The sequence below is a fragment of the Gobio gobio genome (genome assembly GCF_949357685.1).
Source record: "Gobio gobio genome assembly, chromosome: 17".
Taxonomy (NCBI): Eukaryota; Metazoa; Chordata; class Actinopteri; order Cypriniformes; family Gobionidae; genus Gobio; species Gobio gobio.
Genome location: NC_137110.1, coordinates 2536093 through 2561871, shown reverse-complemented (window position 1 = coordinate 2561871; position 25779 = coordinate 2536093). Strand labels below are relative to the sequence as shown.

Sequence of the window (25779 nt, the reverse complement as noted above, 5' to 3'; positions counted from 1 at the left end):
CTGTGCAACATGACTGAAGCCCGGATTAATTCTGAAGCCAGGATTTTTCTGCTCATAATGGACTTCAATGGGAACCAACGGCTGAAGGTCCAAATCACTGCAGTTTCAGAGGCTCTGACCAATCCCAGACGAGGAATAGAGTCTGATCTAGACAAACCATGGCCACATTTACAACACACACACACATTTATATACTTTAACCTCAGACGCTCGACTTCAATGCACCACTTTTTTTTACAAGTGAGTGGTCAACCAAACGGCCATTAGACAGCTCCAGCTGATCCTACAGACGCATGTGCCCATCAAGGTGTGACAGATGTGAACAGACATGTAACAAGTAAAGGGCATCAGGCCAAAGAACAGGCATTTCAGTCAACAAGCGGCATCATTTCTATTCTATAGCATATCTATTCCCCTAACTGATGCAATCTCACTCATAGAACTTGAGAGCCCTGCAGTCATGCATACCGGTAGTCATGAAAGCTCATCAGGGCCTGCATTTCCAGGTTATTTGCTTTCCTTTTATCAGTCAATTTCCCCAAAACATGATTAGTCTTTACTAAACGTTTGACTGGATACAGTACAAACATTCACATGAAATGACAAATCTTGATAAGATTACACAATTTATTTACAGTACAACGTTTATGACCGTTCATCATTCTCATGAATTTTGACATTTATTGAACACACTGACAAATCATCTTGTACGGCGTAGTCATCTCCTCTGTACTTCGTCCCACCCTGATTTCCTGCGAAAAAAGAAAAGGATGTTCTGTGACAACAAATAATGTGTTTTAGGAATCTAAATATATGGTCCATTTTGGCTTCATGTTGACATTTAAAGGGATAGTTCACCCAAAAGACACATTATAAAATGTCTAGTTTCCGCCAGACCGCCTTCCGTATTCAACTTAAAGCGTGACTGGCGTGATGATGACGTCGGACGTAACGTAAGAGTTTTCTTACAGTTTCTTCGTAAGTTGAATACGGACAGTGGTCTGGCAGAAGCTCGATATGAAGAGTACAGATGCAATGACAGGATTTTGCGAGTACCAAGTAAACACAACCGTGCTCCTTGTGCTTCTGTAAAACTCTGACAGAAACGGATGGTTGGGTTGGTTTGACCCAGCGATTGGGTTGGTTTGACCCAGAGATTGGGTTGGTTTGACCCAGAGATTGGGTTGGTTTGACCCAGAGATTGGGTTGGTTTGACCCAGCGATTGGGTTGGTTTAATGCACTTTTATGATGGACGGATGCACTTTTATGATGGACAGATGCACTTTTATGATGGATGGATGCACTTTTATGATGGACAGATGCACTTTTATGATGGATGGATGAACTTTTATGATGGATAGATGCATTTTTATGATGGATGGATGCCCTTTTATGATGGATAGATGCACTTTTATGATGGATAGATGCACTTTTATGATGGATGGATGCCCTTTTATGCTGGATAGATGCACTTTTATGATGGATGGATGCCCTTTTATGATGGATAGATGCACTTTTATGATGGATGGATGCCCTTTTATGATGGATAGATGCACTTTTATGATGGATGGATGCCCTTTTATGCTGGATAGATGCACTTTTATGATGGATGGATGCACTCTTATGATGGATGGATGCACTTTTATGATGGATGGATGCACTTTTATGATGGATGGATGCACTTTTATGATGGACAGATGCACTTTTATGATGGACAGATGCACTTTTATGATGGACAGATGCACTTTTATGATGGATGGATGCCCTTTCATGATGGATGGATGCCCTTTTATGATGGACAGATGCCCTTTTATGATGGATGGATGCCCTTTTATGATGGACAGATGGACTTTTATGATGATAGATGCACTTTTATGATGGATGGATGCACTTTTATGATGGATGGATGCCCTTTTATGCTGGACAGATGCACTTTTATGATGGACAGATGCACTTTTATGATGGACAGATGCACTTTTATGATGGACAGATGCACTTTTATGATGGACAGATGCACTTTTATGATGGATAGATGCACTTTTATGATGGACAGATGCACTTTTATGATGGATGGATGCCCTTTTATGATGGACAGATGGACTTTTATGATGATAGATGCACTTTTATGATGGACAGATGGACTTTTATGATGATAGATGCACTTTTATGATGGATGGATGCCCTTTTATGATGGACAGATGGACTTTTATGATGATAGATGCACTTTTATGATGATAGATGCACTTTTATAATCGACAGATGCACTTTTTGGGGCTTAAAAATTTGGGCTGCCATTATAAAGCTTGGAAGAGTCAGGACATTTATTAATATAACTCTGATTGTGTTCGTCTGAAAGAAGAATCTTATACACCTAGGATGACTTGAGTGTGAGTAAATCATGGGGTAATTTTAATTTTTGAGTGAACTATCCCTTTATTTCTCTCGTACTATACTTGCATGTTTGCAGATGTTGATTGTGATGAGTTGTTACTGCGCTGCATCAAACATTTTCTTCCTTCCTTCCATTCCAGACATGGCCTCCACATTTTTCCTCCAGTCACTGACCTCCACTGTCTTTTCCTACAAAGAGAAAACCAAACGCATCACAGAGGTCTGAGTAATGCTAAACTCTCTCTCTTCAGCTCACCTTCTCCGTGTCTTCCTTCTTGACGGACTTGAGGTTTGCTCTGAGGTCCATGGACACCTTGTGTTTGGAGCCCAGCAGAGAGCGCAGGATGGCATCGGCCGACACGCGGACTCTTCTCAGGGGGGGGCGCTTAAACTTGCCCCTCAGGTCCAGGACTTTGATGTTCAGATCCTTGATCTGCAACAGGTTTGTGAACATGTTCCTGTGTGAGTGTGATGTAATGTTCTTACACAATGAGACATTCTCGAGCTGTCAGACCCATTATTAATGTAATTTGGTCCTGATGACTGATGATCTGGTCTGTTCACGTTGGGCTCAGTCTGTGTTTACAGTCGGTGTTAAAGTCGTTTATACATTTATTAGCACATTCTGTTTTTCATATTTCGCTTTGAATTAAATTGTGATTCCTGTTTGGTTTTGTTCTTAGGCTGCTAAATGCTTTTCTTACTTTAGTGTTTTTCTCTTGTTTCCAGTCCAAATATCTAAAAACTTACCCCAAACAGAGACAAGATTATGTTTCTTACCTCAATGACAGACAGTAATATAAAATAAAACAAGACATAATACCTTATGTAATTTTGCTACTTTAGTAAATGCATCTTGATTGAAGAACTTTTAAATATTTGGACTGGAAACAAGACAAAAATACTGAGTAAGAAAAGCATTTTCTGCAATGTAGTTTGGATTTTAAAAAATGCATGAAAATGAATGGGGATAAAACTTGCTCTATTAAATCATCAAATTCTAATTTGGTGAATATGTCCGCATTTTTTGCTTTTAACCCTGGTACTGTTCGTATGGCGGTCATTTATTATTTTGTGTTCTTAGGGGATTTTATGGTACTAAATTGTCTTTATGCAGTAGTTATAATCCATTTATTCACTATTTTATTGTCCAGTGCTGTAGAAATACATTTGGACTTGACTTTTGGACCATAGAAAATGAAATTTCCAACTTAAACTGTCATGAATCTTCAATGTTTTGGAGCAACAGACTGAAGTTTGGTCTCATTTTAAAGACGACACTTGGCAGAATTTGCTGAAGTGGAAAAAGTTATACAATTTCACATTTATTGTTATGAAAATGCCCCAAAAAAAATTTTTTATATGACATATACACGTTTTAACTGTGAGAATATCAAAGCCATATATATATAATTCAGCTGTGCACCAAATTTGAGTTTGATATCTAAAAAAATGAGCTTTCAGTAAGAATTTGTTTGTGCGCAGTACCAAACTCTTCCACTAGATGAAATTCGCCACCCATTCATTTCCAATGCGCACACAATACAAGTGTGACTATTTTTCAGGACCATTTAACCTTTTTCGAATAAAGTCAAATAAATTTTTTTTTGTGTGTGCATGTTCACACAGCAATTGTCAAACCCTTTACTAAGTTTATTACCATTCCGAATAAAGTAAAAGATTCTATTTTTAAAAAAAAGTAAACTTTTTCGGTCAATAACGATCGTACAGCACCAGAGGGTTAACATGGAAAATGCTGGAAACTTGTTGTGTCTGGTTAGAGGACTTTTAATGTCTCGAGCATTGTTGACTGAGTTACTGTAGCTCATATACAGTAAAAGGCTAAAGGGTGACTTTACTTCTCTTGTGTTGTGAAGAACTTTAGCCTCGATGTCATAGCGCTCCTCGTCCACCACGTCAACTTTAGCATGTAGTTCCCGACACAGCTCCTGACAGAGAGAACAAATCATCTTTACAGTCTTTTTATATATACTGTATACTGTATGCCATTGTTAAATGATGATATCACGGTGCTTTAATTCTATAGTATTCAAGAGCATATATGTTGTGGTATTTTTCTATATTAATACCAGTTGAGTTTTGTGAGTTGTTGACATACCTGGAGCTCGGCGAAAGACATTTCTCTAGTCTGTGGCGGAGGAGCTTTCTCAGCCAGATATCTCTCCTTCTCTCCCTCTTTATCTACCAGCTCCTGCTCTAAGTCATCCTTTGCTTTAGCTACCATAAGACTCTGACAGAAACATAGACATGCACTTTAAAATGTAATATATGCTAGGAGAAAATCAATTATAAATATAGCGGCAAGCACAACAGAAGAGAACAAGGAAGCTAGCAGCAGACTCAAGACATTCAGAGACTATTTTAAGCAAAGAGGTTGAAAACCCATAGATGTAATGAGATATAATTGCTTATAATATAATTTCATTACCACAAGGTGGCGCTGCCCTGAAACTTTTTGGGTACCTTCAGGACTTGGTGCCGAACACACATACTGAGTTTCGTAACGATACGCCAATGCGTTTGTAAATTATAGCAATATGCTAAACCATTGCAGAGTTACAGCTTTGGAACTTTTTTGTAATTTTGTGATTAAAATGGCGGTCATGTTTTTCAAGGTACATCAGCGTCATAATGGACTATAATAGCAACTGAGACAGACACGGTATGTCAATTTTGAAGTCAATCCAACCAATGGTACTGTAGTTAGAGCAAATGTCATGTTTTGTTCAATTATAGCGCCACCAAGTGGCGCAGTCCCACCGCTTTTTGTGTGTGTCCTCAAAGTGCCTCCATACATAAGCGTGCCAAATTTGGTGAAAATCTAATTTCGTTTCAGGAGTTATAGACATTTGTATTTATGAGCACATACAAAATTACCCACGGCCAGCTTTGATTGCATTTTTTGCCAATTATTATCAAAATGTTGACATTTGGCCGTGAATATTAATTTCTGGCTATGATTCCGATTTTCCTACGGTGGTTTCGTGTCGATCAGACCAGAACCGTTGAAAAACAGAGTTACGACACTCCTATAGACTTGCTGGCAAATTTATGAAATTACTGCATATTTTGAGATTTTATGGCATTCGTTGACCTCTCAGGAATATTAATAGAAGTGGTATTTTATAGTTAATGTTTATTGTTATATAATAGATGGTTAGACTCTAACTGCAGTTAGTTAACGTGAGCAGCACTATATCCAGATGATATCGGTCATATTTCAAAATTTTTTAGTCTCTAAAAAAGAGACCTCTGACTTCTGTTGAGACTTCTGTCGAAAAAAGCGATTCTATGAAGTAGCCCATTCAAGGAATAACGTAAAACGCCTATGAATAATGAATATGAATAACGCCTGGATAAAAAGAGTTGAATTAAATTGGTTGCCCTGTTTTTTTAAACACTATTTAAAACTTATTTCTTGGGTTAAATTCTGTATATGCTAGAATCATTCATTTATGTTCACCTGTTGTGTATCGATTATCATAAAATAACATTCGGACGTTAACAACATTTAAATTATAAAAGAAATTACCACTAACCAGTAGATGGCGGAAGAGGAACACTTATTGGCTGATTTAGCCATCAAATCACGATTATAACATTAAAATGTCTATTATTTTTGTTACTTTATTTGTACTGTGTTGAATATTGGCTAATTGTAGGGAAAATCACAAAGTCTCATGAAAAACAAAAACTTCTGACTAAACTTCAGGATAAATCTTTATTTAAATCGTCTCTGTGCTTTGTTTGTTATGATGAGAGGATTTGTTGATAACGGGAAGATTCGTGTAAAACGTAAACTAAAATTCATTCAGCGTTTTGAGACTATATAAAACTTGTTTTAATCGATATGGATTCTCATTCCTGGTAAATTAAACTTATGACTGGTCATTATTTTCAACAGAAATGCCCGTGAAATGTTCACATGACCCAAATAAAATAACCAGATCAAAAACATTAACGTTATCTCTCCTCAGAATAAAATGCTACTGTAAAGTCTAGTCGAAGTCGATGCACATATTGTGTTAATATTTACCAGAAATTGCAGCAAATATAGTGAAACTGCTGTCTGTCCTGCTTAATCCTATTCAAACAGATTGACAGCGCGGATTTGTTTGGAACTATTGAGAGCTCCATGAACCACGTGCCGGGGAGATCAACTCTCTTTTTCTATGGCTCTGGATCAGACTAACGTTTTCAAAGATATTTGCGAAAGTTGTTTAAACACTAAATATCAACGTTGCACAAACCATAAAGCGAAACCTAGCATGTTTGGTATCATTAGACAAGAATTCAGGAGTCTAAGGATATGACTCCCGTGAAAATAAGTCAAGCCAAATCCAAAGTTATAAGCATGTAAATATTTAAATGGCTCAAAACTTCTCAAGCTCCTTCAGGGCATCGTGCCGTTGACCCATACCGAGTTTCGGAACAATGTGCTAATGCGTTCTTGAAATACAGAATTTTATTACAAATTCAAAATGGCCGATGCCTAAAATGGCCGATATGGAACAATTGGATATCATTCGACTCAGCATGCTGCTCCGAATCAAACAATTCCAATCAGAAGTTATACCGTTACGCCAGAAACTGTTCAGAAGTTATATGCAACAATAGCCATTTTTCGTATCTCCAGACCAGTAGGTGGCGCTGTGCCGAAACGCAGTATTTAGCCTCAGGTCATGCTTTTGATGATCTGTACCAAGTTTGGTCAGAATGCGATAATGCGTTGCAGAGATACAGCCTTACGTCTATTTTCGCAAGCGCTACGTATAATTTGGTTGCGCGTTTTTTGAGAACACTTTGACTTGAATTCCACAACTTTTTGTCGGCATTGTCTGAAGATAATCGGGTAATATTTTCGTGAAAATTGGACCAACAGCCTCGGAGGAGATAGAAAAAGGAGTTTTTTTTCGGAAAATTCAAAATGGAGGAAACATTTTCATCAATCATTTTCATAATTTGCACAAACATGAGTGCAAATTTGGACAGGTGGTGGCGCTAGAGAGATTGAGTTAGAGACTCCAAATTTGGTATGTTGACAGTTCAGACTGACTTCTATCCATGTGCCAAATTTCATAACTTTCCCGCAAGCGGTTCTATGGGTTGCCATCGACTCAAGAGCAGAAGAAGAAGAAGATCGCCAACTTTAGTGCTTGGGCCCTAATAATTCACTTTCTTCATTTGTGGTGTTTGCTAAGTATTGCTCTTTAGTTTTTAGCAACCTCCCAAAATGTGCAATTTTGCACAGGCAACCTCTAGTTACATTTCGCATACAGAAAATGCTAAAATATTGCATACAGTTGCAACTACAATCTGTGAATTTACAACATTATTCTGCAGTGCAGACGTACCTTTAGCATCAGCTTGCGAGATGCAGAGATCTTGGACTTTTTCTGTCAAATTTGAAATGAGCATTGGTTATATATAGCACTTATTATATGCATATTGAATACTATCATTCATAATGTCATGTGTTATTGTAACAGTTGATTTATTTGCTGATTGATTTGTTAGATAACGTATTGAAAAAGTGCCATTCAGCGATGGCTTACCAGTCTTACCTCTTGCCTGCAAAGGAATAAAAACACACAATTAGATGATGAACATCATAATTCTTATTCATAACAAAGCTTTTATTATAAAAAAGGCATATAGTCTAGGACCCCTTTACAATAAGGTTTCATTAGTTAGTTAACATTAACTAATAATGGACAATTCTTCTACAGCATTTATTAATCTTAGCTAATGTCAATCTCAGCATAAGATTTTCAGTCTGGTCTCAGACTTTTGGACTGCATTGTATTCACACACACACTTCATTAATAGTGAGGCCTTGAGTTAAGGCGACAGAGCCGGTAAATCCAATAATAGAGCACATTTGTCGAGGGTACCGTAAGACGTACGAACAACAGAAAGCAGAGACACAATACTCACTCAGGCATCTTTACAATGGTGATTCAACCTAGGAGATAAAAATAAAGGCATTTGTTTCTGAAGGGCAGGACCATTGGGAGACTCTTCAAGGGGCTCAAGTATCAGATTCAGACGTGCTAATCAGACCATTATGTCTCCAGCAACAGGAATCTCACGTATTTAACTCTCGAAATCATCGCGGTTATTGTGAGACATGTATCATTTGTTCGAGTAACTAAGTGCGGCATTTTAAAATGAATGACCTGACACTAATTGATTGATGGGAAATTGTGCAATGGCGTCTGTTCGGCGTCTGTTAACACTTTAAAGTCCTGACAGTGGTCGCACACACACAGATGAAGTGGACCCCTAGGAAAAAAGGTGTTGGCAGACGCCTATCATGGCGCGGTTATATTGGCATGATAACTATGCCACACAGATAACAATCCCAGCTTTCTCCACTTGCAATGCACCATAAATAGACACGCATCAGAGCTTCAGAGGCTTTAACCCAGCCCAAGTTTCCGCTCATTGATGTTCTCATTGTTGTCTAACTGGTTTAGTGCACTTAAAAAAAAACAAAGATGTTAAATTTCGCAATGAAACAAAAGAGCTTGTCATCATTAATCCAGAATTGGATTTATTTTGCCAAACACCAAAGGTGGTTTCCAAAGTAATGTTTGCTTACATTTTATTTTACAGTCTCATTGTTACTACATGTAGTTTCCAGTGTTGGGGAAAGTTACTTTGAAAAACATTGTAACCTAATAATGCATTACATTTTAAAGTAACTTTCCACCACACATATGTAAAAATGACTGTAAAATAAAGTGTTACCCAATAATAAATTGGCCCCACTTTATATTAGATGGCTTTAATTATGTACTTATTGTGTTCGTATTGTATTGCAAAACACTTTTGCTGATATTGAGGTGGGATATGGGTAAAGTTAGGGACAGGTGTGGTGGCGTTGGTAAGTTTAAGGGTAGGGTTAGGGACAGGTGTGGTGGTGTGGGTAAGTTTAAGGGTAGGGTTAGGGACAGGTGTGGTGGCGTTGGTAAGTTTAAGGGTAGGGTTAGGGACAGGTGTGGTGGTGTGGGTAAGTTTAAGGGTAGGGTTAGGGACAGGTGTGGTGGTCTGGGTAAGTTTAAGGGTAGAGTTAGGGACAGGTGTGGTGGTGTGGGTAAGTTTAAGGGTAGGGTTAGGGACAGGTGTGGTGGTAAGGGTAAGTTTAAGGGTAGAGTTAGGGACAGGTGTGGTGGCGTTGGTAAGTTTAAGGGTAGGGTTAGGGACAGGTGTGGTGGTAAGGGTAAGTTTAAGGGTAGGGTTAGGGACAGGTGTGGTGGCGTTGGTAAGTTTAAGGGTAGGGTTAGGGACAGGTGTGGTGGCGTTGGTAAGTTTAAGGGTAGGGTTAGGGACAGGTGTGGTGGTGTGGGTAAGTTTAAGGGTAGGGTTTGGGACAGGTGTGGTGGTGTGGGTAAGTTTAAGGGTAGGGTTTGGGACAGGTGTGGTGGTATGGGTAAGTTTAAGGGTAGGGTTAGGGACAGGTGTGGTGGTGTGGGTAAGTTTAAGGGTAGGGTTAGGGACAGGTGTGGTGGCGTGGGTAAGTTTAAGGGTAGGGTTAGGGACAGGTGTGGTGGCGTGGGTAAGTTTAAGGGTAGGGTTAGGGACAGGTGTGGGGGCGTTGGTAAGTTTAAGGGTAGGGTTAGGGACAGGTGTGGTGGCGTGGGTAAGTTTAAGGGTAGGGTTAGGGACAGGTGTGGTGGCGTTGGTAAGTTTAAGGGTAGGGTTAGGGACAGGTGTGGTGGCGTTGGTAAGTTTAAGGGTAGGGTTAGGGACAGGTGTGGTGGTGTGGGTAAGTTTAAGGGTAGGGTTAGGGACAGGTGTGGTGGCGTTGGTAAGTTTAAGGGTAGGGTTAGGGACAGGTGTGGTGGTGTGGGTAAGTTTAAGGGTAGGGTTAGGGACAGGTGTGGTGGCGTTGGTAAGTTTAAGGGTAGGGTTAGGGACAGGTGTGGTGGTGTGGGTAAGTTTAAGGGTAGGGTTAGGGACAGGTGTGGTGGTCTGGGTAAGTTTAAGGGTAGAGTTAGGGACAGGTGTGGTGGTGTGGGTAAGTTTAAGGGTAGGGTTAGGGACAGGTGTGGTGGTAAGGGTAAGTTTAAGGGTAGAGTTAGGGACAGGTGTGGTGGCGTTGGTAAGTTTAAGGGTAGGGTTAGGGACAGGTGTGGCGGCGTTGGTAAGTTTAAGGGTAGGGTTAGGGACAGGTGTGGTGGTAAGGGTAAGTTTAAGGGTAGGGTTAGGGACAGGTGTGGTGGCGTTGGTAAGTTTAAGGGTAGGGTTAGGGACAGGTGTGGTGGCGTTGGTAAGTTTAAGGGTAGGGTTAGGGACAGGTGTGGTGGTGTGGGTAAGTTTAAGGGTAGGGTTTGGGACAGGTGTGGTGGTGTGGGTAAGTTTAAGGGTAGGGTTTGGGACAGGTGTGGTGGTATGGGTAAGTTTAAGGGTAGGGTTAGGGACAGGTGTGGTGGTGTGGGTAAGTTTAAGGGTAGGGTTAGGGACAGGTGTGGTGGCGTGGGTAAGTTTAAGGGTAGGGTTAGGGACAGGTGTGGTGGCGTGGGTAAGTTTAAGGGTAGGGTTAGGGACAGGTGTGGGGGCGTTGGTAAGTTTAAGGGTAGGGTTAGGGACAGGTGTGGTGGCGTGGGTAAGTTTAAGGGTAGGGTTAGGGACAGGTGTGGTGGCGTTGGTAAGTTTAAGGGTAGGGTTAGGGACAGGTGTGGTGGCGTTGGTAAGTTTAAGGGTAGGGTTAGGGACAGGTGTGGTGGTGTGGGTAAGTTTAAGGGTAGAGTTAGGGACAGGTGTGGTGGTGTGGGTAAGTTTAAGGGTAGGGTTAGGGACAGGTGTGGTGGTGTGGGTAAGTTTAAGGGTAGGGTTAGGGACAGGTGTGGTGGTCTGGGTAAGTTTAAGGGTAGGGTTAGGGACAGGTGTGGTGGCGTGGATAAGTTTAAGGGTAGGGTTAGGGACAGGTGTGGTGGTGTGGGTAAGTTTAAAGGTAGGGTTAGGGACAGGTGTGGTGGTATGGGTAAGTTTAAGGGTAGGGTTAAGGACAGGTGTGGTGGTGTGGGTAAGTTTAAGGGTAGAGTTAGGGACAGGTGTGGTGGTGTGGGTAAGTTTAAGGGTAGAGTTAGGGACAGGTGTGGTGGTATGGGTAAGTTTAAGGGTAGAGTTAGGGACAGGTGTGGTGGCGTTGGTAAGTTTAAGGGTAGGGTTAGGGACAGGTGTGGTGGTGTGGGTAAGTTTAAAGGTAGGGTTAGGGACAGGTGTGGTGGTGTGGGTAAGTTTAAAGGTAGGGTTAGGGACAGGTGCGGTGGTGTGGGTAAGTTTAAAGGTAGGGTTAGGGACAGGTGTGGTGGTGTGGGTAAGTTTAAGGGTAGAGTTAGGGACAGGTGTGGTGGTGTGGGTAAGTTTAAGGGTAGAGTTAGGGACAGGTGTGGTGGTGTGGGTAAGTTTAAGGGTAGAGTTAGGGACAGGTGTGGTGGTATGGGTAAGTTTAAGGGTAGGGTTAGGGACAGGTGTGGTGGTATGGGTAAGTTTAAGGGTAGGGTTAGGGACAGGTGTGGTGGTGTGGGTAAGTTTAAGGGTAGAGTTAGGGACAGGTGTGGTGGTATGGGTAAGTTTAAGGGTAGGGTTAGGGACAGGTGTGTTGGCATGGGTTAGTTTAAGGTTAAAGCTAGGGACAGGTGTGGTGGTATGGGTAAGTTTAAGGGTAGAGTTAGGGACAGGTGTGGTGTGGGTAAGTTTAAGGGTAGGGTTAGGGACAGGTGTGGTGTGGGTAAGTTTAAGGGTAGGGTTAGGGACAGGTGTGGTGGGATGGGATGGGTAAGTTTAAGGGTAGAGTTAGGGATAGGTGTGGTGGTGTGGGTAAGTTCAAGGGTAGAGTTAGGGACAGGTGTGGTGGTATGGGTAAGTTTAAGAGTAAAGTAAGGGACAGGTGTTTTGGTATGGGTAAGTTCAAGGGTAAAGCTTGGGACAGGTGTGGTGGTGTGGGTAAGTTTAAGGGTGGGGTTAGGGACAGGTGTGGTGGCATGGGTAAGTTTAAGGGTAAAACTAGGGACAGGTGTGGTGGTAGGGGTAAGTTTAAGGGTAAAGTTATGGACAGGTGTGTTGGCATGGGTTAGTTTAAGGGTAAAGCTTGGGACAGGTGTGGTGGTGTGGGTAAGTTTAAGGGTAGGGTTAGGGACAGGTGTGGTGGCATGGGTAAGTTTAAGGGTAAAACTAGGGACAGGTGTGGTGGTAGGGGTAAGTGTTTTGGTATGGGTATCACACACACACACACACACTCTCCGGCGAAGACCCGTGGATACTTCCTGCCATCCTAACTATTGAACTTCGGGATTCAACCTACCAAGGGGGATTCTAAAGTAGGCTACTGCTTTAAATATGAGGATTAATATGTGTCTTTGGTGGATTCTTTTATGCTCTGCTGTCAGTGCCACTTCAGCACTAAAATACTCGGCAGCGGAGCTATTGCGTCTCAACACAATGAATTTCGGGACTCCACTGGCTCTGTTTGCCCACCGTGATGTTCTTTCCAGACCGAGATACATCCACCGCGGATCGGGACGATCTTATATATCCAGTAAGTCAACCTCTGCTATTAGTTCTATTTGGTCTAAAGTTCGTCCCGTTTCCTCCACTGGCCGTGGAGTTAATACAAATCACTTGTTTCCCGTTTCCAAGGCAACGCCAAGCGCTAGTCTTACTGACTGTTTTAAATGTGGACTTTTTAATGTTCGATCTTTAACTAATAAAGGTCTGCTGATAAGTGAGTTTATTAGTGATGGTAAACTTGACATAATGTGCCTCACTGAAACTTGGCAACAGCCTAATGATTATTTCCATCTTAATCAGACAACCCCTAATGGGTATTCATGCATCAGCCAACCTCGCTCTAGTGGGCGTGGGGGTGGGGTTGCTGTTGTCTATCGTGACACTATCAAAGCTAAAACAATCAGTATACCTCATTTTTCTTCATTTGAATGCTTGGCTGTTAAACTCTCTGGCTTCCAACCATTGGTAATTGTAACACTCTATAGGCCACCTAAACCTTCTGATCTGTTTTTAACTGACTTTTCTACATTAATGACGTCACTTGCTGTCTATTCTCCCAATTTATTACTTGTTGGTGATTTTAATATTCATGTTGATGCCACTACTACTTGCTCCATTGCTGCTGATTTTATGTCATTACTTGATGGTCTTGATGTCACTCAAAATGTACATTTTCCTACTCACAGCAAAGGTCATACTCTAGATTTAGTATGTTCACATGGTATTGTGCCCTACAATGTAACACATGCTGAGTTACCCATCTCTGACCACAAAGCTGTTTTATTTGAAGTCTCTGTCCAAGTTTCCAGGTATAAACACCAACGCACTATAACCTACAGAAACATAAAACAAATTAATCCATCTGACCTTATGAGCCTCATAAATACATGCTCGACTACTGACTCCCTCTGTCCCCTCAGCCTCATCGCTCATTACAATGACTGCCTATCTTCTTCTTTAGATGCTCTTGCTCCCATTCAAACTCGTTCTGTTTCCTTTAACCACTCGGCACCGTGGTACACACCTGAGCTCCGCCAGTTAAAAAGACGTGGGAGACGTCTTGAGCGCCTTTATAGACGGACAGGGCTTGTATCTCATGTGCAGGCCTACAAAGATCATCTATTGCAATATAGTAACTCCATTTCTGCTGCTAGAACGTCTTACTATTCAAACATTATAAACTCTGGAAATAACAATTCGAAGCTCCTGTTTTCAACCGTAAACCGCATCCTTAAGCCACCTGACAACATTTCCACTGACTCCTCAACGGAACTCTGCAACAAGTTTCTAAACTTCTTTTATGCAAAAATTCAAGAAATACATCACCATCTACTTAATATTCCTAGCACTCCAGCTCATAACCGGTTCTTCATAACTGCCCTGCAGGGCCCTGCCTTTACCAACACCCTCTCAAACTTCACCTTGGCCTCAGAGAACCAGATCAAAGAACTTGTCAGCAAATCAAAGACATCTACTTCCCAACTAGACCCTTTGCCTACCAGTCTTCTTAAAGCATGCCTGCCTTCCATTGTTCCATTACTCACGGCTTTAGTAAACTCCTCCCTCTCCACAGGCATTGTTCCGCCCACTCTTAAGACTGCTGCTGTCACGCCTGTCCTAAAAAAGCCAAATGCTGATCCTGATAACTTGAACAACTACCGTCCCATCTCGAACCTTCCTTTTGTATCTAAGATACTGGAGCGGGTCGTGGCTCATCAACTACATCACCATCTCAATTACAATGACATGTACGAACATTTCCAGTCTGGCTTCCGTGCTAACCATAGCACGGAAACTGCATTGTTAAAAATAACCAATGACCTACTCTGTGCTGCTGACTCTGGTCTATTGTCCATCTTGATTTTACTTGACTTGAGCGCTGCTTTTGATACCATTTCACATCCCCTCCTCGTTGAACGTCTGGCCAGCATTGGTATAACAGGGGATGCACTCTCCTGGTTCTGTTCATACCTCACGGATCGTCAGCAGTTTGTACAACTCAAACACTATAAATCGGCCTGTGCCTCTGTGCCTCAGGGTGTCCCCCAGGGGTCAGTATTGGGTCCACTCCTCTTCATTATATATCTGTTTCCCTTGGGCAAGATCATGAGACATCACAAAATAAATTTCCACTGCTATGCTGATGACACCCAGCTTTATATTTCAACTAAACCTTCATCTCCCCTTCCACCCATCTCACTCAGAAACTGTCTTCAAGACATTAAAATCTGGATGAACGCAAACTTTTTGAAACTTAATGCCAATAAAACTGAAGTCCTACTCATCGGCTCCAAATCTACTCTTTCAAAACAGCAAAACCTCAATCTTACCATAGATGAGATCTCGGCCCCTCTGTCAACTCAAGTCAAAAGCCTTGGTGTCATTCTGGACAGTTCTCTATCCTTCAAATCACAGATTAAATCTCTTACACGGACCTCATTCTTCCACCTCCGAAATATCTCCAGGCTTAGATCCACTTTGACACAAGCCAGCACTGAAACTCTGATTCATGCCCTTGTCACGTCACGTCTCGACTACTGCAACTCGCTTCTCATCGGTCTCCCTTCTAAGCTAATAAATAGACTTCAACTTATTCAGAACTCTGCCGCTCGAATCATCACTGGTATCAGATCATCTGAACACATCACACCTATCCTTATCACTCTACACTGGCTCCCTGTGCACTACCGTATTGATTTTAAGACCCTTGTCATTACCTACAAAGCACTCCATAATCTTGCACCCAGCTACATTTCTGACCTCTTGTCAGAATACGTCCCTGCACGTTCCCTCCGCTCTTCCTCGACTGGCCTCCTTGTCACCCCCAAATTTCGACTCTCTACCATGGGGGCTAGGGCCTTCAGTTGTGCTGCTCCAAGACTTTGGAATTCCCTTCCTTCCCACATTCGACAGGCAGATTCAGTCAATTCATTTAAAAAATTGTTAAAGACCTATCTCTTCAAGAAAGCTTTTAATCTGTAAAACAGTTTAGTTGTACAGTGCCCTTGTAACCCTCCTGACACTTTATTTAAATATTATATTTTGGCGCTTTTAGCACTAATCAGATTTATATTATTGGGTACATATTTTACTATGAATGTAATGTATTTTAATGTATTTCATTCTTTTATGACTGTTGATATATGTAAGATGTCCTTGGGTACTCAGAAAGGCGTCGGCCAAATAAAATGTATTATTATTATTATTATTAAGTTTAAGGGTAGGGTTAGGGACAGGTGTGGTGGTGTGGGTAAGTTTAAGGGTAAAACTAGGGACAGGCGTGGCGGTGTGGGTTAGTTTAAGGGTAAAGCTAGGGAAAGGTGTGGTGGCATGGGTTAGTTTAAGGGTAGGGTTAGGCACAGGTGTGTTGGTATGGGTAAGTTTAAGGGTAGAGTTAGGGACAGGTGTGTTGGCATGGGTTAGTTTAAGGGTAAAGCTAGGGACAGGTGTGGTTGCATGGGTTAGTTTAAGGGTAGGGTTAGGGACAGGTGTGTTGGCATGGGTTAGTTTAAGGGTAAAGCTAGGGACAGGTGTGGTGGTGTGGGTTAGTTTAAGGGTAAAGCTAGGGACAGGTGTGGTGGCATGGGTTAGTTTAAGGGTAGGGTTAGGCACAGGTGTGTTGGCATGGGTTAGTTTAAGGGTAAAGCTAGGGACAGGTGTGGTGGTGTTGGTTAGTTTAAGGGTAAAGCTAGGGACAGGTGTGGTGGCATGGGTTAGTTTAAGGGTAGGGTTAGGCACAGGTGTGTTGGTATGGGTAAGTTTAAGGGTAGAGTTAGGGACAGGTGTGTTGGCATGGGTTAGTTTAAGGGTAAAGCTAGGGACAGGTGTGGTGGCATGGGGTAGTTTAAGGGTAGGGTTAGGGACAGGTGTGTTGGCATGGGTTAGTTTAAGGGTAAAGCTAGGGACAGGTGTGGTGGTATGGGTAAGTTTAAGGGTAGGGTTAGGGACAGGTGTGGGTGTGTGAGTAAGTTTAAGGGTTGGGTTAGGGACAGGTGTGTTGGTGTGAGTAAGTTTAAGTGTAGGGTTAGGTGTAAGGGAAGTGTCAACAGTGCAATTATAAAACTACATAAATTAATTACAGATGTAATTACATGCAGGTCATTTTTTATGTAAGTACATGTAAAAACATGTATGTACACAATAAGTGCGTTGTAACAACTGATTCATTTAAATCTTAGTACATAGTAGTTAAGGCCACCTAATATAAAGTGGATCAGAATTACTTTTCAGTGTCATTGTTACAAATGTTACACGTAGTGCTGGGGAAAGTTACTTTGAAAAATAGTTGCCTAATAATGCATTACTTTTTGTAATGTAACTACATGTATAATGTGTATTATAAGTATTACAGTGACACTGTAAAATAAAGTGTTACAAAATAATATTTTACTTTTCAATGTCATTGTTACATGTTACACGTAGTTGCCAACCTAATGTTCTTAAGATCTTTTGGTTTGAATAATATTATGCAATTTAAATTGAGATTTTATGTCTCTCAATATTGGAAAGCCAAAAGTAAATATTTCTCGAAGCAATGTTGATAAAGTGATAATATGTGATTTAATTAAATGATCTGAGAGGTAAAATCAAAGTGATTGGAGGAAGCATTAATTATCATAAAACACATTTGTAAGTAAATTGTGAAAGGAATGTTTCCGATGCAAGAGTAATATTCAGGCACAGACATTGACATCTCCATGAAAATGATGATCAGTATTCAGTGTCCAGGTCTGAAACCTTTACATTTGGTGACCGTAATCTTGACTATGTCTGGCAATATTAAGGGCCTAAGACATTGATGACAAAGTAAAGGTTTAAGTCGTAATGCAAGCAAGCGGAATGAACTTACCTTGCAGCTCAGATGGGCAGAGAAATGTTCTTCAGAGTGATGCTCTAGAACAATGCCTCTCTTTTTTAAGACACCCTCTTATTGTTCATCCTCGGCCTGTCACTGGGTGATATTATTAGCACACACATGCACATGAAGCTTTTATCCAGCACTTGTGGAGCTCTGTTGTTGATAGGCCGGACGCGGCGCTTATCAGCCCGTCAGACAGCTGTGGTTCCTCAGGGTGCGTCGCGCCTGATATAGCTTACTATGAAGAAGCCAAAAGCAATCTCATTCCACCTTTATAATGTGTCCAGATCTCAACTGTTTCTCCTGGACTTTTGCTTTTCAGATGTTTCTCCTGAGAAAAAGTCTTTATCTGTAAACTTTACTTCGTGGGTGTCAGTTTTTGCCTGTCCTTTATCGCAAAAAAAGAAAAAGATTTTCTTCATCAGTACTTGTGTCTGCTTTCCAGTACAAATATCTACACATTCTTTGTAAAACATTATTTTCATGATTCATCACATATTTTTTTTCTCTTGTCAAATCAACTTAAGTAATTCATATTTCCCTCGGGTCCTTTAGTTCCGAAACTGTCAGGGTTGGGTGAAGGGAAGAAGTGAGGACTCAATAATACAGATATATTAGCTTTTAATAAAATAGTAAAATAAAACAAAAAAGCTAACCAGAGGGGGGAAAACAAGATTTGGCTTGACTTGGCTTGACTTGGATTGGATTGGATTGGCTTGAATTGGCTTGGCTTGAATTGGCTTGGCTTGGCTTGGCTTGGCTTGAATTGGCTTGGCTTGAATTGGCTTGGCTTGAATTGGCTTGGCTTGGCTTGGCTTGGCTTGGCTTGAATTGGCTTGGCTTGGAATGGAATGGATTGGAATGGAATGGAATGGAATGGAATGGATTGGATTGGATTGGCTTGGCTTGGATTGGATTGGATTGGCTTGGCTTGGCTTGGCTTGGATTGGCTTGGATTGGAATGGAATGGATTGGCTTGGCTTGGCTTGGCTTGGCTTGAATTGGCTTGGCTTGGAATGGATTGGATTGGAATGGAATGGAATGGATTGGATTGGATTGGCTTGGATTGGCTTGGCTTGGCTTGGATTGGATTGGATTGGCTTGGATTGGAATGGATTGGATTGGCTTGGCTTGGCTTGGCTTGGCTTGGATTGGAATGGAATTGGATTGGCTTGGCTTGGCTTGGCTTGGCTTGGATTGGATTGGATTGGATTGGCTTGGATTGGTTTGGATTGGCTTGGCTTGGATTGGATTGAATTGGCTTGAATTGGCTTGAATTGGCTTGGCTTGAATTGGCTTGGCTTGAATTGGCTTGGCTTGGCTTGGCTTGGCTTGGCTTGGCTTGGGTGGGCTTGCCTTGGCTTGGCTTGGCTTGGGTGGGCTTGGCTTGGCTTGGCTTGGCTTGGCTTGGCTTGGCTTGGCTTGGCTTGGCTTGGCTTGGGTGGGCTTGCCTTGGCTTGGCTTGGCTTGGGTGGGCTTGGATTGGCTTGGCTTGGCTTGGCTTGGGTGGGCTTGGCTTGCCTTGCCTTGGCTTGGGTGGGCTTGGATTGGCTTGGATTGGCTTGGCTTGGCTTGGCTTGGCTTGGCTTGGCTTGGGTGGGCTTGGCTTGGGTGGGCTTGGCTTGGGTGGGCTTGGCTTGGCTTGCCTTGGCTTGGGTGGGCTTGAATTGGCTTGGCTTGGCTTGGCTTGGCTTGGCTTGGGTGGGCTTGGCTGGCCTTGGCTTGCCTTGGCTTGGGTGGGCTTGAATTGGCTTGGATTGGCTTGGCTTGGCTTGGCTTGGCTTGGGTGGGCTTGAATTGGCTTGGCTTGGCTTGGCTTGGGTGGGCTTGGCTTGCCTTGGCTTGGGTGGGCTTGAATTGGCTTGGCTTGGCTTGGCTTGGCTTGGCTTGGCTTGGCTTGGCTTGGCTTGGCTTGGCTTGGCTTGGCTTGGGTGGGCTTGGCTTGCCTTGGCTTGCCTTGGCTTGCCTTGGCTTGGGTGGGCTTGAATTGGCTTGGATTGGCTTGGCTTGGCTTGGCTTGGCTTGGCTTGGCTTGGCTTGGGTGGGGTGGGGTGGGCTTGGCTTGGCTTGGCTTGGCTTGCCTTGGCTTGGGTGGGCTTGAATTGGCTTGGCTTGGCTTGGCTTGGCTTGGCTTGGCTTGGCTTGGCTTGGCTTGGCTTGGCTTGGCTTGGATTGGCTTGGATTGGAATGGATTGGAATGGATTGGCTTGTTTTAGCTGGAATTGGCTTGGCTTGGATTAGATTTGCTTGGCTTGGCTTGGCTTGGCTTGGCTTGGCTTGGATTGGATTGGATTAGATTAGATTAGATTAGATTAGATTAGATTAGATTAGATTAGATTAGATTAGATTAGATTAGATTAGATTTGCTTGGCTTGGCTTGGCTTGGCTTGGCTTGGCTTGGCTTGGCTTGGCTTGGCTTGGCTTGGCTTGGCTTGGCTTGGCTTGGCTTGGCTTGGCGTGGAATGGAATGGATTGGATTGGCTTGGAATTGGCTTGAATTGACTTGACTTGACTTGACTTGAACCATGACAAGCCATGTGCTCATGTAACGGAGGCCAGCTAGTAGTTGCTGTGCGAATAAACCTCACTCCTCTCACGTTCGACTCTCATGCTGGCGGACCCGGGTTCGAGTCCCGCTTAGAGCGGGCAGGTTCAAACAGGAGGGGTTACACTCACACCAAACGTGACATGAACATGCAGCTAATGAGAACTCAAAAACCGCATGTTCACACATGAAAGCACACAGCCAGTGAAAAACACCAGCCGCGTGCTACACAAAACACATGGACAGAAGAGCGCACGCTCACACGACAAGACAGAGCGCATGAGAACGAGCAAATACTCATTCTGTGCGCTCACGACAGAAGACAAACACACGGAGCATGAATATCCGAATCCCAACACACAACATCGAAACCAAACTAGACCGAAGTGCTGGGATCCGAACACACAAAACTCACAAGGACAGAAGAGAATGCAGCTCGTCGCATTTGAACCACTAAAAAACACAAAAAAATGTTTGACTGGATTTGAGGAGTTTTGTGTTTAAATTTTTTTTTTTTTAATAACAAATCCGTCCCTCACGGGTCAATTTGACCCCCTTAGGAATGAATAGATTGTGGGGAATGCTTCAGTACACATAGAAAATGCTCAATTCAAACTAAAAATGCTCAAACTTAATTATTTATTGATAAAATCTAGTAATAAAAAAAAAACCTCCAACAAAATTGCATTAAAAAATAGAAAAAATATTATCAAAATGAAATTAAATAAGCTTTCTGGACAAAAAAATAAAATTAAGTATAATTTCAGGGCTTAGGGTCATTCGGATCAATTAACTTATATATATAATATTTAAGGCAACCAGGTATCTTACTTTTTATATGCTTACTTAAGAAGCAAATCTTGTTTTCTGAACAATTGATCAAAATTAAATGATGTTATGCTTAAAAAAACGGCAAAACAAGTTATTAAATATAAAAAAAGGTTGTTTTTCTTCTGAGTTTTAAGTCTTAATATCCTGAGAAATTTTGCTTCTCAAGACAATTTGTCATTTTTTGCTGTGTAATCATTTTAAGCACATTAGCTTCTCAGATGTTTCTCCTAAAAAAACAAAAAAGCCTTTAGTGTTGCATGGGTTTTTGAAAGACATCTAAAAAAAAATTGGCCAAGAAACCAAAGTCTTCGGTCAAAAGATTTCTCATGTTAAACGATCTGCTGTCAATATTACTTTAATAGCTCCAAACTTTCCAACTGTTGACTCATTTGTTGGTGTTTATGGAGGAGTTTTAGCAGAAAAATCTGAAAGTAAGTCAATACTTCCTCGTGTTTGGCTGAAGATCATCTCTCATAAGACTGTGTACTATCAGTAACAGTTTGTACTAGGATAAACTTTACTCCATTGCCTTTCGTATGATCATTTTAGCATTTATATAAACATAGAAAAGGGATGATATGTTAGTTTATGTGCTGTATGTTTCCTCAGAACAGTGCTCTGTGTTTGACCCTACGCCTGATTAAAATATTAACTGTAGACAGCATTAATCTGACAGGAATGTAAAGTTGCCCATACGTTGGCTTAGCTAAACATAGAGCGGTCGGACAGCTGATACTGCCACTCTGACCTAAAAGCTATTTTCATGTCAAGAGATAAAAAATGCATTGGACAACAATGCTTTTATCTGAGCGAGCTTAGGCCAGGTGTACTCGTCTATCAGGTCTTGTTGAAGTCTCACAGCTGGACTTAAACCCATCCCAAGTGATTATCAACGCATTATGATCACTGACTTTGTGTTCTTGCTTGCTTTTGTCTCCGTGTTGCAGAAAAAAAGTTTTGTCTGTGTGGAAGGAGATGTGCATTTTGGCTTTTTTTAATCTGCATGTCGGTCATCGGCTCATAAGAGGAAAGCAATAGTGTGGCATGGCACAGATGGTGTTGTTGTATCATCACTCGCTGAAGGGTCAGTCAGCTGTTAACACCCGTCCTGTTTACCGGCATGGCTCTTTCTGTTGGATTTGTGTCTTGGCTGATGTGGGAATGCCGGATTATAGACGCTGCATGACAATCGTGTTCAGAGCCGATGTTGATGTTGAACAGCATGAAATATGTGCTTGTCTGGTTCTTGTGACTGGCTTGTTGTCACACTTGGGTTTGATTTTGTATGGGAAAAACATTGAAGCATTGGCTTTATTGATCTTTGAATACCTCTTTTGAAATGCTATTTAACTCTGGGCCTCTTAAAAAATTGGAATCCATTGAGATGACACTTGGCGACTTTTGTCGTATTCGCTCAAAAGAATCACGGATATGTTTAAGGATCAAGGGGAAAATAAAAAATCTATACAAATCAGCCACTGTATAGAAAAAAGTGCACGGCAATGAAAGGGTGACACTCTAAAACATGCAAATGCAAAATAGACACACACACACATATAGGGGAGAACCGGGGTGAAAGTAACACGGGACGAAAGTAACAACGCGATTTTCTCCGAGCCCTGAATACATTTGCATTTCAAGCTATGACAGCAGGTTCAACACACAACCCATGACGGATCTGCCGAATATATCACGTGATTCCGCCATCGTTTCCCGCGGTTAGGTCCGAAATGCAGTTTTCAAGTACGGCAAGTAAATTAATGAAGGCACACATTTACTGTAAAAACTGCTCAAAGTTACATTTGATCATAACAGATGTAACGGCTGTCCAGGTCTAAAGTACTTATGATCCATATTAGTGATTTAGTAATGAATAAAACCATGCAAATCATGCAGCTAAATATTAGCCAACCTAAAATGGCAGCTATGGAGCAGTAGTTGTGTTTCTTGTTTTATGTGTCACAGTAATGATCAATCTGGTTATTTAGTGCTGTTACACACCCTGAAGGTTTGTCTTTTCAGAGTTTTTCAGTATAAAAGTAAGTCGTGTTTAAATGTCAGGACTTCCTGTCGGGACGAAAGTAATACTTGTTACTTTTGTCTCGCTATTATATATATAATGCATATTATGCACATTTAATTTATTTTCATTTTTATATTGTGCATACTGTTGAAGAACAAACGTATCAAATAGATTGACATTGCAAATAAAAAATATTCTAAACAATTCAAGTATATTTGAAACATTTGATGAACTTTAACATATAAAATGAAAATGTAATTTAATATTTTTTTGGCAAAGATAAAGGACAAAATATGTTTGCAGTTACATATTAACAAGGTCATAGTCAGGTATGTTTAATAAAAACAAGAGTAGCACCAAAAAATCTAGCTTGTATTGTTGTGTTACTTTCGTCCCACCTGATGGGGTCAAAAGTAAAAATGTGCAGCTTATGTTCAAAGTGAAATTATACTGTAGTCGTTCTACATTTGTACAAAATACCACCTGCTATTGATAGACCACACTTGTGAGTTATTGGCCACAGCAAAAATATATCTCGGTCTAAAACATTATCTTTTAAAATTACGATTTTCTGAAAAATGGTACTTTCGTCCCTGCTCTCCCCTACACCGATCAGGCATTACATCATGACCGGTGAAGTGAATAACACTGATGATCTGTTAGTGGGTGGGATATATTAGGCAGCAAGTGAACATTTTGTCCTCAGAGTTGATGTGTTAGAAGCAGGAAAAATGGGCAAGCGTAAGGATTTGAGCGAGTTTGGGCCAGATTGTGACGGCCAGAGGACTGGGTCAGAGCATCTCCAAAACTGCAGCTCTTGTGGGGTGTTCCCAGTCTACAGTGGTCAGTCTCTATCATTTACATTTTACATTTATGCTTTTATCCAAAGCGACTTACAGTGCACTAATTACAGGGACAATCCCCCTGGAGCAACGTGGAGTAAAGTGTCTTGCTCAAGGGTGACCGCTGGGATTGAACCAGCAACCTTGTGCATATCAGTTTAACCCACTGGACCACCATCTCTATCAAAAGTGCTTACGCCAATTATGAATATATATAAATGCTATATATATTATAAATGTTTGTATATGAATGTGTTCCCTTATTTAACCCAACGGCAAAATATATACATTTATATAAAGTGTTTGGAAGCAACATGCAAAACTACGAAACCTTAGTTTTTACTGCCATAAAGCCCTTCCCCATGTGACAACTAGCCCCGGTCACTCCTGCTGTATTAAACCTTCCCTGTGGGTCTGTTCAAAGGTCAGACCTCCACACAGACAGACAATTATCACCTGCTTTTTATAAACTGTTAAGCACTTGTACAAACACAAGCCACACTCACACTATAGTCTTAGAACAATATTTCAGCCCAGCTGTGCTGCATCGAACAAAAATATACATTCATTTCATCATGCCACAAAAACTGAAAATAGTTTTCACTAAATATTCTAATAAGATGTGACGCCCTCTGGTGAGCAATAGAGCTAGTGTCTGATATAGTCCTTCACTTTCACAGGCATTTTCATATCTTTATGATGCATTATTAATCTGAACGGAACTGCCAAAATGTGACCTTTTTTACACAAAATAATATGTGAATGCTCAAAAAAACTGAACATAGTGAGTATGTGTGACAAGAAAGTAGCATATACAACTATTTTAAATGTTTATATTGCTACATAATGTATTTTGCTACTATTTCTATTAATATTCATTAGTGATGGGCGATTTTGAAACTGCTTCATGAAGCTTCAGATCGTGTCTCAAACTGCCAAAGTCACGTAATTTCAGTAAACAAGGCTTCGTTAGATGATTGAGAATATGTGTGTATAAACTAAGCTATCAGGCGAATGCTATGCTAGTATATAAGCTAAATGGTCATTATAACATTGATTATAACACTGTTGAAACAGCATTTATCATTAGGGGTAGAGTGGGGTAAGATGAGCCATGTTTACTTATGTGGTCCTCAAGATAAGAAAAAATTAGGCAGGATAAGGATACAATAAAAGTCTCTAAAGTAATTCCAGGATGTTTGCTGTCATTTTAAATAATAGGAATACATCCATGACAAACGGTTAAAAAAATATGGCTTCTAATAAAAAAAAAATGTTCATGTGGCTCAATTTACCCCCAGTTAGGGGTAAGTTGAGCCGAGTCAGTGTGTAAGTTGAATCTAAACGGACCATCTGACTGAATTTGAATCAAACCCATGTGAGATTGTTGAGATAATTTACCTCTTTTAAACACACCTTCAACAATCACATTTCCTTTAACAAATAGTCATATTTCTGTTCTTAAAGCTGACTTAAACAACATAAAACCTACCAAATTAAGCAGAAATTTCAATTTCTTTTATTGTTTGCATTTCTGAAACAATATGTTGAAGTTGTAACCTTCCCAAAAACAGACTTAACAGAGTTTGAGTAAAATTAAATAATAAAGTTGTGTAGCATTACATTGAACTTATACCAGTTTATACTTCAGAGATTTAACTCAACTACAGTGACTTATGGAGGTGTAAGTTAAAACACTGGCTCCATTTACCCCACAGCATTTGGCTCACTTTGCCCCATAGCTGCCAT

At 41.2% G+C, this 25779-nt stretch overlaps 2 protein-coding genes across 3 annotated transcripts; both read right to left on the bottom strand.

The window, feature by feature from the left end:
• Positions 1–613: 613 nt before the first annotated feature.
• Positions 614–18031, bottom strand: tnni1b (troponin I type 1b (skeletal, slow)). Of its 2 annotated transcripts, XM_079841033.1 has the most exons (9): positions 17781–18031; positions 8351–8378; positions 7969–7984; positions 7768–7809; positions 4512–4643; positions 4252–4341; positions 2649–2825; positions 2459–2581; positions 614–752 (listed from the first exon to the last, which is right to left on the bottom strand). In XM_079841033.1, the coding sequence occupies exons 2-8, from the start codon at positions 8356–8358 to the stop codon at positions 2489–2491; spliced, it is 558 nt and encodes a 185-aa protein (XP_079697159.1). In that variant the 5' UTR covers positions 8359–8378; positions 17781–18031; the 3' UTR covers positions 614–752; positions 2459–2488. The 2 variants fall into 2 exon arrangements, with proteins under 2 accessions (XP_079697159.1, XP_079697160.1); XM_079841034.1 differs by lacking the exon at positions 17781–18031 and having other exon boundaries at positions 8351–8506.
• Positions 8836–25779, bottom strand: LOC307141246 (uncharacterized protein; the record flags this gene model as incomplete). Its single annotated transcript, XM_079841302.1, has 5 exons — positions 8836–8896; positions 12179–12625; positions 16146–16993; positions 19241–19625; positions 25742–25779. 5 exons carry the CDS (start codon positions 25777–25779, stop codon positions 8836–8838), a joined length of 1779 nt encoding a protein of 592 aa, XP_079697428.1.